At 41.1% G+C, this 13,504-nt stretch overlaps 1 protein-coding gene across 1 annotated transcript in view; it reads right to left on the bottom strand.

Annotated features, from left to right (window-relative positions):
• The window catches only part of LOC131947030 (mucin-2), a 71,665-nt gene extending 59,731 nt beyond the window's left edge, over positions 1-11,934 (bottom strand). Inside the window, exons 1-7 of the mRNA XM_059308113.1 lie at positions 10,818-11,934; positions 9,160-10,511; positions 5,796-8,484; positions 5,522-5,637; positions 5,065-5,126; positions 3,318-3,496; positions 2,677-2,848 (exon numbers count right to left, since the gene is read on the bottom strand). Of these exons, the coding sequence (XP_059164096.1) occupies positions 2,677-2,848; positions 3,318-3,496; positions 5,065-5,126; positions 5,522-5,637; positions 5,796-8,484; positions 9,160-10,511; positions 10,818-11,538 (5,291 nt within the window). The 5' untranslated portion in view covers positions 11,539-11,934. The remainder of the gene's footprint in view (positions 1-2,676; positions 2,849-3,317; positions 3,497-5,064; positions 5,127-5,521; positions 5,638-5,795; positions 8,485-9,159; positions 10,512-10,817) is intronic.
• Positions 11,935-13,504: the final 1,570 nt, after the last annotated feature.

Below are 13,504 nucleotides of genomic sequence, written 5' to 3'. Positions count from 1 at the left end.
AAGAAACATTGGTGCGAAACCTAATTAGATTTAGTCATCGAGTGTAGTAGTGAGACTTATTCCTAGTGTTGTGGGAACTTTTAAACGACTGTCTGTGGGGGCCAACTTGCTCATATGTGATGCGCTCAGGATGACACTGACGCCAGTTGTATTCAAGTAGTAACCTCATCCGCTTATGCAGGATCACGGGGCGCTAAATCACATATTTCCGTTAGGAGTCCCCACTCAAATATGTACAAATGTTAGGCCTATGACAGAAACCTTTGCGGGGCTGTACTCAACAGCTTCCCAAGTTTTCATGGCAATTGGGTGAATGATGCAGTAATGCATAATAATAATAGAGAGAAAAATGTTTTTCACATGTACAACTGTATGTGGCCAGGTCACGCGTTGGATAACCTTCTGATTTAGGGGAGGGGGGGATTAACAAAAAGCCAGACCCTCACACCCCCCCCCCCCACCTCAATGACTATTAATAATGTTCAATTATTTCTAAACGTTCTAATTAATTTCTAAATAATTATATAAAAAATAATCTTACCTGCCCTGTTTTGTGAATTAGATGTGCCTAATACTATGAAAGTAAATTAATATGTGTTGACTAGATCTAGTGCTGTCTAGTGTCTGACAAAATGTGCTGAAGTGGTGAATCGTACGGTTAGGAAGTAGTTCATAAACGATACATTTATCTCCTCGATACTTGTGAGGTTGAGAAAGAGGGATGGGATAGGGGTCGGCTCGGGAAAAAAAGTTGAAAGGGACAACAAAACGCCTTGATCTATGTACGCCAGCATCGCCCATTGTAAAACTTACTCAGGGGAGATAATTTGAAGTATAGGCCTTAAAAGTTTACTAGATTTCTTGTAAAATCAAAAACAAGTAAACGTATATAAAACTGAAGTTTCTAGTATTCTATTATTTTTTAAAAATTATTTGTACGATACAAGATAGTACAGGATACAAATTCAACCACTATCACAAACACATATTAACATTGGAAAATGTACAATGGATTTCGGGTCCCCTACCAATGCCGCAAATAAGAACCGCGCATCATGAAAGTATTGAAAGCCCACTTCATATGTAGCGGCTATTCGTGCTATGGACTTTGTTGTTTTTTTTAAAAAGAATTTTGCCGGCGACAGCGTGTGTTTGATTGTAGGGAAATAGAACTCGGCCTTGACGATGGTTAAAAAATACAACTATAAATAACTGTTTTAAATATGTAAAGAATTTGTCGACAATTTTTTAACCCCCTTTTTGGTCCACATCCCCTGCCCCATCCGCCACAGTATACTTTGGAGGATCGGTCAAACAGTTACGTGTCCTCTATTTAGCTATCAAAGGGGGGGGGGCAACGAGTCAAAGAAGTCATTCAAAATTTGAAGAGTTGCCTATATTTTACACTGTAGTTTGTGTAATGGATTTTATCTTTTGCGGAAGAGCGTGGTATAGTGACTGTAAAATAAAGATAATCGTACCGCAGCTACAGTGTTTTTCTTTTACAAACCAAATATTAAGGCAAAAATTAAATTCAAAATTAAAAAAAAAAAATTTTGGTCAGCCGTGGGCCTCTGAACGGCCTCCCCCCCCCCCCCCCCCCGCGCATTGCGGGGTCTGGCGGGACTGTAGTTCCGCCCCTGTTCATCAGGTAAATGAACAACTACTGACTAGTGTCTTTAACAAAATGTGCAGAAGTGGTCAGTTTACAGTTCATAGACGGTTCGTTAATCTATGCATTACATCTTATTGTAAGAGTAAGGGTGTGGTGAGGGGTAGAAGTGAGGGGTAGGGGGGAGGGGGGGGGGGGAGAGTTGGGAAGGGAAGGGGACAAGAAAGCGCCGATAAACATCTACATCAATAGTGCCGACTTTTTCCGATCGTCTAGAAGACCAGGATAGTCGCCTCGCCGCAACATTTCCCCAGCCCGATTTCATAGCGTACCGGCACAGTCAAATTTCAGATGCTTCGTCTTTGAAGTTGTCTATATGTCTGGCGGTCTCTCGAGCTATAGTCAGTGCGTTTTTCTCAAAGGCGTTTACCGACTATCGTGTTTGTTTTGTAACTGTAGAAGAAAGATAACTCGACCTCCACCTAATTTTTTTATTTTTTTAATTTTTTTTAAATAATTTAGCCAGGATTTTTGGGCCCCCAATTGGTCTGGGGCCCCCCCCCCCCCGCATTGCGGGGTCTGGCGGCACTGTAGTTCCGCCCCTGCCACTGTGTTGCTTTAAACAACCACACACCACTGTGTTGGTTTAAACAACCACACTCCACTGTGTTGCTTTAAACAATCACACACCACCGTGTTGCTTTAAACAACCACACGCCACTGTGTTGCTTTAAACAACCACACGCCTTTGTATTGCTTTAAACAACCACACACCACTGTGTCGCTTTAAACAACCACACGCCACTGTGTTGCTTTAAACAACCACACGCCACTGTATTGCTTTAAACAACCACACACCACTGTGTTGCTTTAAACAACCACACGCCTTTGTATTGCTTTAAACAACCACACACCACTGTGTCGCTTTAAACAACCACACGCCACTGTGTTGCTTTAAACAACCACACGCCACTGTATTGCTTTAAACAACCACACACCACTGTGTTGCTTTAAACAACCACACACCACTGTGTTGCTTTAATCGTTGTTTGCGGGGTACTGACCTACAGTTGGGCTCGTTCTGTGAGTTGATGTAGCACTGGCCGTTAGCTGGACACGGGTAGTCCCTGCACTTGTGTCTACACACGAGCAGCTGTCTGTTGCAGGTGTAGGTGGGAGGGCAGACCAGGTCGGCCAGGCACGGGTCAGATTCCAGTTCTCTGATGCTCTGGTAGGCTGCAACAGTCAAGTTGGAGGTGTAATTTTTTGTCATGTAAAACCTTTTTCTTGACTTGGTACTTTCTAACAAGACGTGGTTATAAACATGCATAAAATAATAAAACATCAAAGTCCAAGATTTGATAAGATTCTGTGAAAATTCCAGCAAAAAAACAAACAAACAAAACAAAAACAACCCAAAAAAATGTTGGAGTATAGGACAATATTTGACATATTGAGTATATGGGCCTTTCATATAATTATTAGGATATTTTATTATATAGATCTTAGCCCTCAACTTAGAGAAACCTAACAGCTTTAATGTTTAGATAGAACTTTCCGAGATACCGACTGTTGCTTACTGATTAATCAAGTGTTTTCAATTTTTTAAACTGTCACGGGAGGTAACAATTAAATTAAAAACTAAAGAGTAAGTACGACGAGTTACGTCCCTTGTGTGTATTAATGGCATCCATCCCCTCCTCACCTTTGGCCACACTGGTGTTGTACGTGTAGTCCATATACACGGGGTCAATGTCCTTGAGGGTCGCGAGCTGGTCACGTGCCTGCATGAGGGAGGTGAACACGCTACTGCTGTTGGTCAGGACGTTTTTGGCCCGGAAAGCTTTGAGTCTGAGGCTGTAGTCCACTATCACACTGCCAGGGCTGTAACATGAAGGTTAGTCAACAGTGGTCAGCTAATGGTGGTAGTCGATAGTGGTCAGTTAATGGTGGTAGGTCGATAGTGGTCAGTTAATGGTGGTAGATCAATAGTGGTCAGTTAATGGTGGTAGGTCGGTAGTGGTCAGTTAATGGTGGTAGTCGGTAGTGGTCAGTTAAAGGTGGTAGTCGGTAGTGGTCAGTTAATGGTGGTAGGTCGATAGTGGTCAGTTAATGGTGGTAGTCGGTAGTGGTCAGTTAATGGTGGTAGGTCGGTAGTGGTCAGTTAATGGTGGTAGGTCGATAGTGGTCAGTTAATGGTGGTAGTCGGTAGTGGTCAGTTAATGGTGGTAGATGGGTAGTGGTCAGTTAAAGGTGGTAGGTAAACAGTGTTTAGTTGGCAAAGAAATAGAGGTAAATATATAATGAAATTTTGGTTCCACTTTTAAATGAACGGTGAGAGATTAATATTAGACTTCATTTAGAGGTACCACAACAATACAACTGGAATAGTGAGAATAAATGTTGCTTATAATTACAAGGAGATATATAATTATTATTAATAGAATAATTTAAGGATAAGTTAAAGCTTTTTGGTTGAAAAATGAAGTTAATTACTTTTTCAAATAATGTAATTTTCAGAAGGATTTAGATATCCTTATTTAAATTTAATTTTCGATAATTTTGTTTCGTTATGAAGTGCGATGCGTAACTTAATTTGTAGTTATGCAAGAGTGACATAATTAGTATCATAGTATGTGTTTCAGTATCCTGATTTTTTGTTCTAATTTGTGTAAGTTGTTAAATATCTAGACTGTGATGTTTTGACTTGTAGACACAGCTATTGTGAGTTGGTTTGACGTCTAGACAAAGCTATTGTGAGTTGGTTTGACGTCTTGACAAAGCTATTGTGAGTTGGTTGACGTCTAGACAAAGCTATTGTGAGTTGGTTTGATTGTTCAGTGTTCAAGCGAGACCTGGCCAATGTATTTGTGCTAGGCAGCCATACAGTTTATTGAGATGTATCTCTAATAGTAAACAGAAAAACTATCCGACTCACATAAATGAGGGCAGATAAATGCAATACATGTTAAAAAGGTGTAAAATATGGAGTTAAACATTACTTAAGATATTTCAACATATTTAACATATTTTAAGCTAATGGTTAAGATTTTAAGCGTGGTTTGATATTAATGTCGAATATTACATGGCGGGAGGGAATAGAATAGATTGTTGACAAGTAAAATTACTGTAAAGTGATCAGAGTTTCTTCCAGGCATCTCTTCGGGGGGGCTTTGCCCCCCGAAATTTTTTTACCGCCCCCACCCCCCGAACGAAATGAAATTTATATAATTTATATAGAAAATATATACTTTTAACAGTGTCCGCCCCCCCCCCCCCCCCGAAGAAAGTTTACCGCCCCCCCCCCCCCCCCCCCCGAAAATTTCAAGTACCCCCCCGGAGAAAAAAGTCTGGAAGAAACACTGAAAGTGATGACAAGTAACACAAGTACGTTACTGTAAAGTGTTGAGAAGTAAAATTTTGTTGACAATTAAAAATGTTTACAAACTCACAGTAAACTGATGATTGTGATGTCTGTAAACAAGACATTGGTGTTGTTGTAGGCTCGCAGCAACTGTCAAGTAAAAAACAGTCAAATTATTACACCCATGTGTTAATAACTGGAAGATAAAAATTGTTATTTCTAGATTAAAATTATCATTGGGCTGTTTAGTTACGGTCGAGGTGGTATAAACTGTTTCATAAATGAGAGGTTTGAGAGGTCGTGTCTATTTGTTTATTTGTTCAAGTTGGATGAATATTTGTTTATTTAAAATGAATTCTATTTACGAAGCGTATTAAAAATCATTCATAATTCTGTATCTTTAATCCTCTTATTAAATTTGAATTATATGTGACTCAGATATCTCATTTTTTGCAGCCAGACACGGAATAATAATGTGTATACTATGTTACAATTCCACCTGAATCAAAATGTGTGCAATGGGAACATTTCAGTCGACGTCTAACCTGTGCTCTGTATGAACTGGATTTGTTCTGGAACATGGCTGAGGACTGGTTGTAGAACGATTCTTCGAACGACTCGTTAAAACGTAGAAAGAACTCCACGGGGACGAAACTGTGTGCTGTATGAAAAAGTTTAAAACAGGTTAGTTTTAAAATCCTCAAGTCAGCTAACGAGGGGCAATCATCAAGTGCTTTTTGTAAAAAAAATGAGATAATATAAACGAGTTAAAATGATCAGATAAAAAAAAATTAAACACACAATTTTTTTTTTACTTACTATAGTTGAGAGCAATGTCTGAGGGTGTGACTGATGTAGGTGGGATGGTGATTATTGTGATTGGTGCACTGGTTATGGTTGTTGGGTTGGATGTTGTGGTGGTTGATGTACTTGTCGGTGTTGTTGTACTTGTCGGTGTTGATGTACTTGTAGGTGTGCTTGTTATCGTCGGCGTTGTAGTTATTGGTGTTGTTGCAGAAGTTGTTGCTGTTGTTATAATTGTGAGTGTTGTTGCTGGCGGTGTTGTTGTTGTTGTCGGTTTCATCGTTGATATCGGTGTTGTAGTAGTAGTTGCAGTTGTTGTAGCTGTTGGTGTTGTTGATGTTGTTGGGGTAGTTATAGTTGTTGACGTTGTTGTCGGTGTTGTTGTCGGTGTTGTTTTAGTTATTTGTGTTGTTGAAGTTGTCTGTGTTGTTGACGTTGTTTGCGTTATTGTAGTAGTCTGTGCGGTTGTTGCTGTCGGTGGTGATGTAGTTGTCGGTGTTGTTGTACTTGTCGGTGTTTTTGTAGTTGTCGGTGTTGTAGTTTGTGTGGTAGCAGTTGTCGGTGTGCTTGTTGGTGTCGATGTGGTTGTTGGTGTCGGTGTGGTTGCAGTTGTATTGATAGTTGTTGGTGTTATTGTAGTTGTCGGTGCTGATGTCATTATCGGCGTTGTTATAGTTGTCCGTACTATTGTAGTTGTTGGTGTTGTTGTGGTTGTGGGTGTAGTTGTAGTTGTTGATGTTGTTGTTGGTGTTGATGTAGTTGTCGGTGTTGTTATGGTTGTTGATTTAGTTGTAGATGTAGACGTTGTTGTAGTTGTCGGTGTTAGAGTAGTCTGTGCAGTTGTAATTGTAGGTGTTGATGTAGTTGTTGGTGTTGATGTTGCTGTTGTCGTTGTCGGTGTAGTTGTCTGTGTAGTTGCAGTTGTTGGTGTGCTTGTTGGTGTCGATGTGGTTCTTGGTGTCGGTGTGGTTGCAGTTGTCGGTGTAGATATAGTTGATGGTTTGATTGTAGTTGTTGCTGTTGTCGTTGTGGGTGTATTGATAGTTGTTGGTGCTGTTGTAGTTGTCGGTGCTGATGTCATTATCGGCGTTGTTGTAGTTGTCCGTACTGTTGAAGTTGTTGGTGTTGCTGTAGTTGTGGGTGTAGTTGTAGTTGTTGACGTTGTTGTTGGTGTTGATATAGTTGTCGGTGTTGTTAATGTTGTTGATTTAGTTGTAGATGTAGACGTTGTTGTAGTTGTCGTTGTTATAGTAGTCTGTGTGGTTGTAATTGTCGTTGTTGGTGTACTTGTCTGTGTTGTTGTTGTTGTTGGTGTTGATGTTGGTGTTGTCGTTCTGGGTGTTGTTGCAGTTGTCGGTATTGTTTTTGTTGTTTGTGTTATTGTTGTCTGTGCGGTTGTTGTTATCGGTGTTGATGTAGTTGTCGGTGTTGTTGTACTTGTCGCTGTTGTTGAAGGTGTAAGTTTCGTCGTTGATGTCGGTGTTGTTGTGGAAGTCACTGTTGTCGTTGTTGTTGGTGTTGTTGTGGTAGTCGGTATTGTCGTTGTTGTGGTAGTCGGTGTTGTCGTTGTTGTTGGTGTTGTTGTGGTAATCGGTCTTGTCGTTGTTGTAGTCGGTGTTGTCGATGTTGTTGGTGTTGTTGTGGTAGTCGGTGTTGTCGGGTTTGTGGTAGTCGGTTTTGTCGTTGTTGTTGGTGTTGTTGTGGTAGCCGGTGTTGTCGTTGTTGTTGGTGTTGTTGTGGTAGTCGGTGTTGTCGTTGTTGTTGGTGTTGTTGTGGTAGTCGGTGTTGTCGTGGTTGTTGTAGTCGGTGTTGTCCTTGTTGTTGGTGTTGTTGTGGTAGCCGGTGTTGTCGTTGTTGTTGGTGTTGTTGTGGTAGTCGTTGTTGTCGTTGTTGTTGGTGTTGTTGTGGTAGTCGGTGTTGTCGTTGTTGTTGTAGTCGGTTTTGTCGTTGTTGTTGTTGTGGTAGACGGTGTTGTCGTTGTTGTTGGTGTTGTTGTGGTAGTCGGTGTTGTCGTTGTTGTTGGTGTTGTTGTGGTAGCCGGTGTTGTCGTTGTTGTTGGTGTTGTTGTGGTTGTCGGTGTTGTCGTTGTTGTTGGTGTTGTTGTGGTAGTCGGTTTTGTCGTTGTTGTTGTAGTCGGTTTTGTCGTTGTTGTTGGTGTTGTTGTGATAGCCGGTGTTGTCGTTGTTGTTGGTGTTGTTGTGGTAGACGGTGTTGTCGTTGTTGTTGGTGTTGCTGTGGTAGTCGGTGTTGTCGTTGTTGTTGGTGTTGTTGTGGTTGTCGGTGTTGTCGTTGTTGTTGTAGTCGGTTTTGTCGTTGTTGTTGGTGTTGTTGTGGTAGTTGGTGTTGTCGTTGTTGTTAGTGTTGTTGTGGTAGTCGGTGTTGTCGTTGTTGTTGTAGTCGGTGTTGTCTTTGTTGTTGGTGTTGTTGTGGTAGTCGGCTTTGTCGTTGTTGTTGGTGTTGTTGTGGTAGTCGGTGTTGTCGTTGTTGTTCTAGTCGGTCTTGTCGTTGTTGTTGGTGTTGTTGTGGTAGTCGGTGTTGTCGGTGTTGTCGTTGTTGTTGTAGTCGGTTTTGTTGTTGTTGTTGGTGTTGTTGTAGTAGACGGTGTTGTCGTTGTTGTTGGTGTTGTTGTGGTAGTCGGTGTTGTCGTTGTTGTTGTAGTCGGTGTTGTCGTTGTTGTTGGTGTTGTTGTGGTAGTCGGTGTTGTCTTTGTTGTTGTAGTCGGTGTTGTCGTTGTTGTTGGTGTTGTTGTGGTAGTCGGTGTTGTCGTTGTTGTTAGTAATGTTGTGGTAGTCGGTGTTGTCTTTGTTGTTGTAGTCGGTGTTGTCATTGTTGTTGGTGTTGTTGTGGTAGTCGGTGTTGTCGTTGTTGTTATACTCGGTGTTGTCGTTGTTGTTGGTGTTGTTGTGGTAGTCGGTGTTGTCGTTGTTGTTGGTGTTGTTGTGGTAGTCGGTGTTGTCGTTGTTGTGGGTGTTGTTATGGTAGTCGGTGTTGTCGTTGTTGTTGTAGTCGGTTTTGTCGTTGTTGTTGGTGTTGTCGTTGTTGTTGGTGTTGTTGTGGTAGTCGGTGTTGTATTTGGTGTTGTTGTGGTAGCCGGTGTTGTCGTTGTTGTTGGTGTTGTGGAAGTCGGTGTTGTCGTTGTTATTGGTGTTGTTGTTATAGTCGGTGTTGTCATTGTTGTTGGTGTTGTTGTGGTACTCGGTGTTGTCGTTGTTGTTGTTGTTGTTGTGGTAGTCGGTGTTGTCGTTGTTGTTGGTGTTGTTGTGGTAGTCGGTGTTGTCGTTGTTGTTGGTGTTGCTGTGGTAGTCGGTGTTGTCGTTGTTGTTATAGTCGGTGTTGTCATTGTTGTTGCTGTTGTTGTGGTAGTCGGTGTTGTCGTTGCTGTTGGTGTTGTTGTCGTAGTCGGTGTTGTCGTTGTTGTTGGTGTTGTTGTGGTAGTCGGTGTTGTCGTTGTTGTTGTAATTAGTTTTGTCGTTGTTGTTGGTGTTGTTGTGGTAGTCGGTGTTGTCGTTGTTGTTGGTGTTGCTGTGGTAGTCGGTGTTGTCGTTGTTGTTATAGTCGGTGTTGTCATTGTTGTTGCTGTTGTTGTGGTAGTCGGTGTTGTCGTTGCTGTTGGTGTTGTTGTGGTAGTCGGTGTTGTCGTTGTTGTTGGTGTTGTTGTGGTAGTCGGTGTTGTCGTTGTTGCTATAGTTGGTGTTGTCGTTGTTGTTGGTGTTGTTGTGGTAGTCGGTGTTGTCGTTGTTGTTGTAGTCGGTGTTGTCGTTGTTGTTGGTGTTGTTGTGGTAGTCGGTGTTGTCGTTGTTGTTATAGTCGGTGTTGTCGTTGTTGTTGCTGTTGTTGTTGTAGTCGGTGTTGTCGTTGCTGTTGGTGTTGTTGTGGTAGTCGGTGTTTTCGTTGTTGTTGGTGTTGTTGTGGTAGTCGGTGTTGTCGTTGTTGTTGTAATTAGTTTTGTCGTTGTTGTTGGTGTTGTTGTGGTAGTCGGTGTTGTCGTTGTTGTTGTAGTCGGTGTTGTCGTTGTTGTTGGTGTTGTTGTTATAGTCGGTGTTGTCGTTGTTGTTGGTGTTGTTGTAGTAGTCGGTGTTGTCGTTGTTGTTGGTGTTGTTGTGGTAGTCGGTGTTGTCGTTGTTGTTATAGTCGGTGTTGTCGTTGTTGTTGGTGTTGTGGTAGTCGCTGTTGTCGTTGTTGTTGGTGTTGTTATGGTAGTCGGTGTTGTCGTTGTTGTTTGTGTTATTATAGTTGTCGGTGTTCTTGTAGTTGTCGGTGTGGTTATTGTCTGTGTGGTTGCAGTTGTCGGTGTGCTTGTTGATGTCGATGTGTTTGTTGGTGTTGTTGTAGTTGTGGGGGTACTTGTAGTTGTTGACGTTGTTATTGGTGTTGCTGTAGTTGTCGGTGTTGTTATAGCTGTTGATTTAGTTGTAGATGTAGGCGTTGTTGTAGTTTTCGATGTTATAGTAGTCTTTGCGGTTGTAGTTGTCGGTGTTGATACAGTTATTGTTGTTGACGTACTTGTCGCTGTTGAAGTAGGTGTTGATTTCGTCGTTGATGTCGGTGTTGTTGTCGTGGTCACTGTCGTCGTTGTTGTTGGTGTTGTTATGGTAGTCGGTGTTGTCGTTGTTGTGGTAGTCGGTGTTGTCGTTGTTGTTGGTGTTGTTGTTGTAGTCGGTGTTGTCGTTGTTGTTGGTGTTGTTGTGGTAGCCGGTGTTGTCGTTGTTTTGGAAGTCGGTGTTGTCGTTGCTGATTGTGTTATTGTAGTTGTCGGTGTTCTTGTAGTTGTCGGTGTTGTTATGGTCTGTGTGGTTGCAGTTGTCGGTATGCTTGTAGATGTTGATGTCGATGTGGTTGAGGTTGTTGGTGTCAGTGTGGTTTCAGTAGTCGGTGTAGTTATGGTTGTTGGTTTGATTGTAGTTGTTGTTGTTGTCGTTGTGGGTGTATTGATAGTTGTTGGTGTTGTTGTAGTTGTAGGTGCTGATGTCATTATCGGCGTTGTTATAGTTGTCCGTACTGTTGTAGTTGTTGGTGTTGTTGTAGCTGTGGGGGTACTTGTAGTTGTTGACGTTGTTATTGGTTTTTCTGTAGTTGTCGGTGTTGTTATAGCTGTTGATTTAGTTGTAGATGTAGGCATTGTTGTAGTTGTCGATGTTATAGTAGTCTGTGCGGTTGTAGTTGTCGGTGTTGATGAAGTTGTTGGTGTTGTTGTACTTGTTTTTGTTGGTGAAGGTGTCAGTTTCGTCGTTGTTGTCGGTGTTGTTGTGGTAGTCACTGTTGTCGTTGTTGTTGGTGTTGTTAAAGTAGTCGGTGTTGTCGTTGTTATGGTAGTTGGTGTTGTCGTTGTTATGGTAGTCGGTGTTGTCGTTGTTGTTGGTGTTGTTGTTGTAGTCGGTGTTGTCGATGTCATTGTTGTGGTAATCGGTGTTATCGTTGTTGTTGGTGTTGTTGTGGTAGTTGGTGTTGTCGTTGTTGTTGTAGTCGGTGTTGTCGTTGTTGTTGGTGTTGTTGTGGTAGTCGGTGTTGTCGTTGTTGTTTGTGTTATTGTAGTTGTCGGTGTTCTTGCTGTTGTCGGTGTGGTTATTTTCTGTGTGGTTGCAGTTGTCGGTGTGCTTGTTGTTGGTGGTATTGTAGTTGTCAGTTCAGTGTTGGCTGTTGTTGTTGTTGTGGTAGTAGCTGCTGTAGCACAAGGAAGTAGGACTAATATCCAGATCAGCATCCAATTCCAGAAATATTTGTATCTTATGTTCAACACTTTAGTCTTTTGTGCAGACATTGTACCATTAAACAGCTTTCAGTTTATTTTTTTCCGTTGACAATTTTTTTAGAACGTCTAAGGGTTAATCTTACTAGTTTAATCTTTGAATTCAACTTTAGTTACCCTAAGGTCACTATTGAAGAAAATCCCGCATGTTATGTAATCACACTGTACGATTTTTTTTTTTTAATTTTAAAGTCTTAGCTAGTCAAAACACAATTTTATACGTGTCGAGTTTGTATCACTAAGTTTACCTGTATTCACAAATTAAAATAATTTATGCAACGTGACTAAAAGCGACATGTCCTGCAAATTGTCATTATTCGCACAATTTTCGCATCACGGAAACTTTTCATGTAGGCCTATATCCTCTACGCTTGAACACATTGTATGTTACATTACTTCATTAAACAAGGGAAATAATTCAGCCTCTCCAATTTAATTCGTGTCACTAGCTCAAGACGTATCTAACAAAGTCCACTTCAATAATTAAATCGGTTCAACCAATCTCTCACACCAACGACCCGTGTACCTGTCTCACACCTTACAGTTTTAACCAACATACGTTTGTCACTGACATCACGCTACGTGTAGCCCCACCCATTTATAGATCTGCAAATCCCCATCCCTCCCGTTTTGCTAACCGCTTATCCCACCACCCCCCTTCCCCCTCCTCCGTAAATACCGTTCAACCTCTTTATCTGCTTTATTCTAGTGTCGATTTGGTGTTTCTTTTCAAAAAGTAAAATCGTTTTGAAAAAAATGTGCTAAGTCTAGTGATGAGAAAAATGTGTTCCCTTGCTAAATGTCTAGTGTTGAGAAAAAATGTTCCCTTGCTAAATGTCTAGTGTTGAGAAAAAAATGTTCCCTTGCTAAATGTATCGCATCATGTATGTGGCAGTGACAGACTGTTGAGGTGACAGTGGTTGTGACACAGGTAGTGATACTAGTAGCGTCAGTGACAGTGTCAGCGGTGGCAGTCAACTAAATGAAGCACATCAAGACCTGTTTATAGCCGCTAACACTTCATGCAATCATCATGTCAAGTTGCACTGTGTCCATCGCACTCAGTACACTGCAGTGGCAGTAGAGTTTATCAACTTCTTTGTCTGCTTTTTGGGGTCAACATTCTGACAATCTTAATAGGATTCTCTCTCTCTCTCTCTCTCTCTCATTAACGTATACACACACACACATATATATATATATATATATATATATAGGCCTATATATATATATAGGCCTATATATATATATATATATATATATATATATATATATATATATATATGTATATATATATATATATATATATGCCTACATATACAAGGATGAACTGGCTGTGTCCAAAAGACCGGGAAATTGTATTAAGGACCCCAAACTCTAGATTATAATTTTCATTGTGCATTGCTCCACATCAAAGTCTGATAGTAATCGCCGACTTAATGGAATACGCGACAACTTTGTCTGAGAACATAGCACAAATTGGCCTTGTTTAGCACCGTTGTTGGGGGCCACCGGGATTTTGTCGGGAGAGGGGAGGTGGGAGTCCACCCTTGATTATTTATATTTTAAACAGTGTCCTCTCCCTCCCTCATAGGGATGTAAAAAAAAATCCGGAAAAAGATTTCAGAATTCTGTTCACACACGTCTGTTTAAAAAACAAGTAATTAAAAAAAGTCTAGTGACAATTTTAGCGCAATTTCCTTGTGTTATCTAAAAATAGCTCTGTCGTAGCGTAAATCAAGAGCAGGGTTAGTAAAACCATTGGTAAAAATACATGTTTTATTTACAATAGAGTAACGTGACTAAAAACCATTGCGCGCCCAGCTACCGAACGTGACGTCGCAGCCATTGAACGTGATGGCGCAGCTATTGAACGTGATGACGCGTGTGGTGTGGTTGCATAAAATGCCTACTAATTCGGTCCAAATTTTAATTAATTCAAAAAAATTTTTGTGACCGAAGGAAAGGATATTTTTGA

The sequence above is a fragment of the Physella acuta genome, unplaced genomic scaffold (assembly GCF_028476545.2).
Source record: "Physella acuta isolate Inbredline_101_S28 unplaced genomic scaffold, ASM2847654v3 ptg000579l, whole genome shotgun sequence".
Classification (NCBI taxonomy): domain Eukaryota; kingdom Metazoa; phylum Mollusca; class Gastropoda; family Physidae; genus Physella; species Physella acuta.
The sequence above is the reverse complement of the archived record's forward strand: the minus strand, read 5'-3'. Positions and strand labels throughout refer to the sequence as shown.